The sequence below is a fragment of the Anarrhichthys ocellatus genome, unplaced genomic scaffold (genome assembly GCF_004355925.1).
Source record: "Anarrhichthys ocellatus isolate YVR2014 unplaced genomic scaffold, GSC_Weel_1.0 scaffold17, whole genome shotgun sequence".
In the NCBI taxonomy this organism is placed as follows: Eukaryota; Metazoa; Chordata; class Actinopteri; order Perciformes; family Anarhichadidae; genus Anarrhichthys; species Anarrhichthys ocellatus.
In genome coordinates this window covers 6,873,039-6,875,109 of record NW_022280047.1, presented here as the reverse complement: position 1 = coordinate 6,875,109, position 2,071 = coordinate 6,873,039, and the positions used below count along the sequence as shown (strand labels likewise).

Here is a 2,071-nt window from a genome sequence, read left to right as displayed (position 1 = left end):
ACACACACACACACACACACACACACACACACACACACACACACACATCGTCCCACAACATCCTACCATTCGTCAGCAGTCCTGTCTGAGGAGCCTGCTGGCCACCCCCCCCCCCTCCCCAAAGTCCCCTTCACTGCATAACAAAAGTGCCCCCACCCCTAACCATCTGCCACCCCTACACCTCGCCTCACCCCTCTCGTGTCCCAGCTTGGCCCTGCCCTGCCCCCCTCCGCCCCCCTGTCAGACGGCCTCACTCCCCAGCTGTGACGCTTGCCCTCTGCCTCTTCGGCTCTGTTATTAGCCAGCTGTGAGTCACATTCGGGCATCTGCTGGCTACACAATGGCAAAGCCCACTCCGTCTTAGCCCCTCTCCCCACGTCCCAGCCCCTATCCTTCCCCCTGCTGCCCTCAAATCCTGGGTCACTGCCCCACTTCCAGACCGCTCTCTTCGGCTTCTTCTCCATCCATAACCACATATTCACCTACTTTCTCTATTCACCAAACACTAACCAAAACCTTCTGGTCCCTAAGTCATGACTGTACTCTTTAAACTCGCTACACTGAGACACTGAAAATATACCACTGGACCTGTCATCACATGTTGACAAAGTTCAAACGTGATGTCTTGGCTAAACAGAACTGCTGGAGTTACATTTCAATGAGGGAAAGGCAGATTGTTCCCCAAAAGTGTGTCAGCTGCAGAACTCCAGGCCAGAGAGTGAGGAGCGCCAGGAAGAAACAGGAGCTGGCAAGGGGACATGCAGCGTTACAGCAGAAAGCAGCAGGGGGTTACCACTGTAACAAGGATGCTGACAGACAGGCTAGATTTATAGTTCAACCACTGCAAAGTTTAAAAACCAAGCTGACTGAGACAAGGGAGGAGGATGGAGGGTAATGATATTTGGACTTCGTCCCTGTGGGTGAAGGTTTGAATGACGGGGCCGGTGTGTGTCTGTGTGTGTTAGACTCACCTGCACATAACCTCGTGTGTGAGCAGAACTCTGCACATTTCTGGATTCTTGTTTTGTCCTTCATATGCTATGGGCTGAGAGGAGGAAACAAGGGGCAGATTCAGTCTCAGGTTGAATCAGTTAAACTCCTAATTGCGAAGCTGAGAGTTTACCAACCTGTTTAGTGACAGAGTCAATAAGTCGTGCATAAAGATCCTGCTCCGTGCGAACCCCTGCATAACGAAAACAGAAATTGATTGTTATCAATAACTTACGCAAGCCATTTCAGGCATAAGGGATATTTTACTGAGGAAAGAATGTAACTCTTGCCCTCGGTGCTATAGATAAGTGGAAACTGGGAAAAGATATCAACAGACTCAACCCTGATTACAAAATACTACAGAACCATAAATGAAGCAACTGAAACTGCACGTAAACTCGTAATCCCCCTAAAAATATACATGGTGCTGAGGATTGGACCCTGTCCAGCCAACATGGAGAAATAAGATTGGCATGCAGTTCGAATTTTTTCTCTGATGGTTTCTGAGGGGATTGAGAGTTATTTGATGTTTGGTGATTATGTTGTCATGTTCAGCTTTGAGGCCAGAATTTACGACCAACTTCTCACGATTTGTCAAGCTGTTCTTTTTTTATGTGGTTCTCAGTTAACTTCTGATTTATTCCCAAGTTTACATGAGGGACAGGTAAAATGACACCTGATCAGTTTGTTACGGGATTTAATTGAAGAGTGAATGTCCTTTTAACATTGTCTCTCGCTTCTATTTAATCAGGTGTGTGTGTCTGTGAGTGAGATTTCCAGAAACACCTGAACCTCTGGATGCTTCAAGCCTCCGCTGTAAATCACACAAAATAGGGAAACGACATGTAATGAATTGCTTCTTGAGAAAAGAGCGCATTACCCAAGGATTTATTTTCAGAGACTTTGGAGAGTATCGCTTTCAAAATGTGTTCCTCTCATCAAAGTCTCGATTGAGATGCCTTTGATATCGCTTGGGGGAAGGGGATGAGAGGAGGGGATGCAGAGGAAGTGCTTTTGGTGTGCTTGTATGTACATGTGTGTGTGTGTGTGTGTGTGTGTGTGTGTGTGTGTGTGTGTGTGT

The 2,071-nt window shown here is 47.2% G+C and overlaps 1 protein-coding gene across 2 annotated transcripts in view; it reads right to left on the bottom strand.

Moving 5' to 3' along the window:
- The window catches only part of ebf2 (EBF transcription factor 2), a 28,695-nt gene that overhangs the window by 21,838 nt on the left and 4,786 nt on the right, over positions 1–2,071 (bottom strand). For both annotated transcript variants that reach the window (XM_031856666.1, XM_031856667.1), the window contains exons 4-5: positions 1,128–1,183; positions 972–1,045 (exon numbers count right to left, since the gene is read on the bottom strand). In XM_031856666.1, coding sequence (XP_031712526.1) covers positions 972–1,045; positions 1,128–1,183 — 130 coding nt within the window. The remainder of the gene's footprint in view (positions 1–971; positions 1,046–1,127; positions 1,184–2,071) is intronic.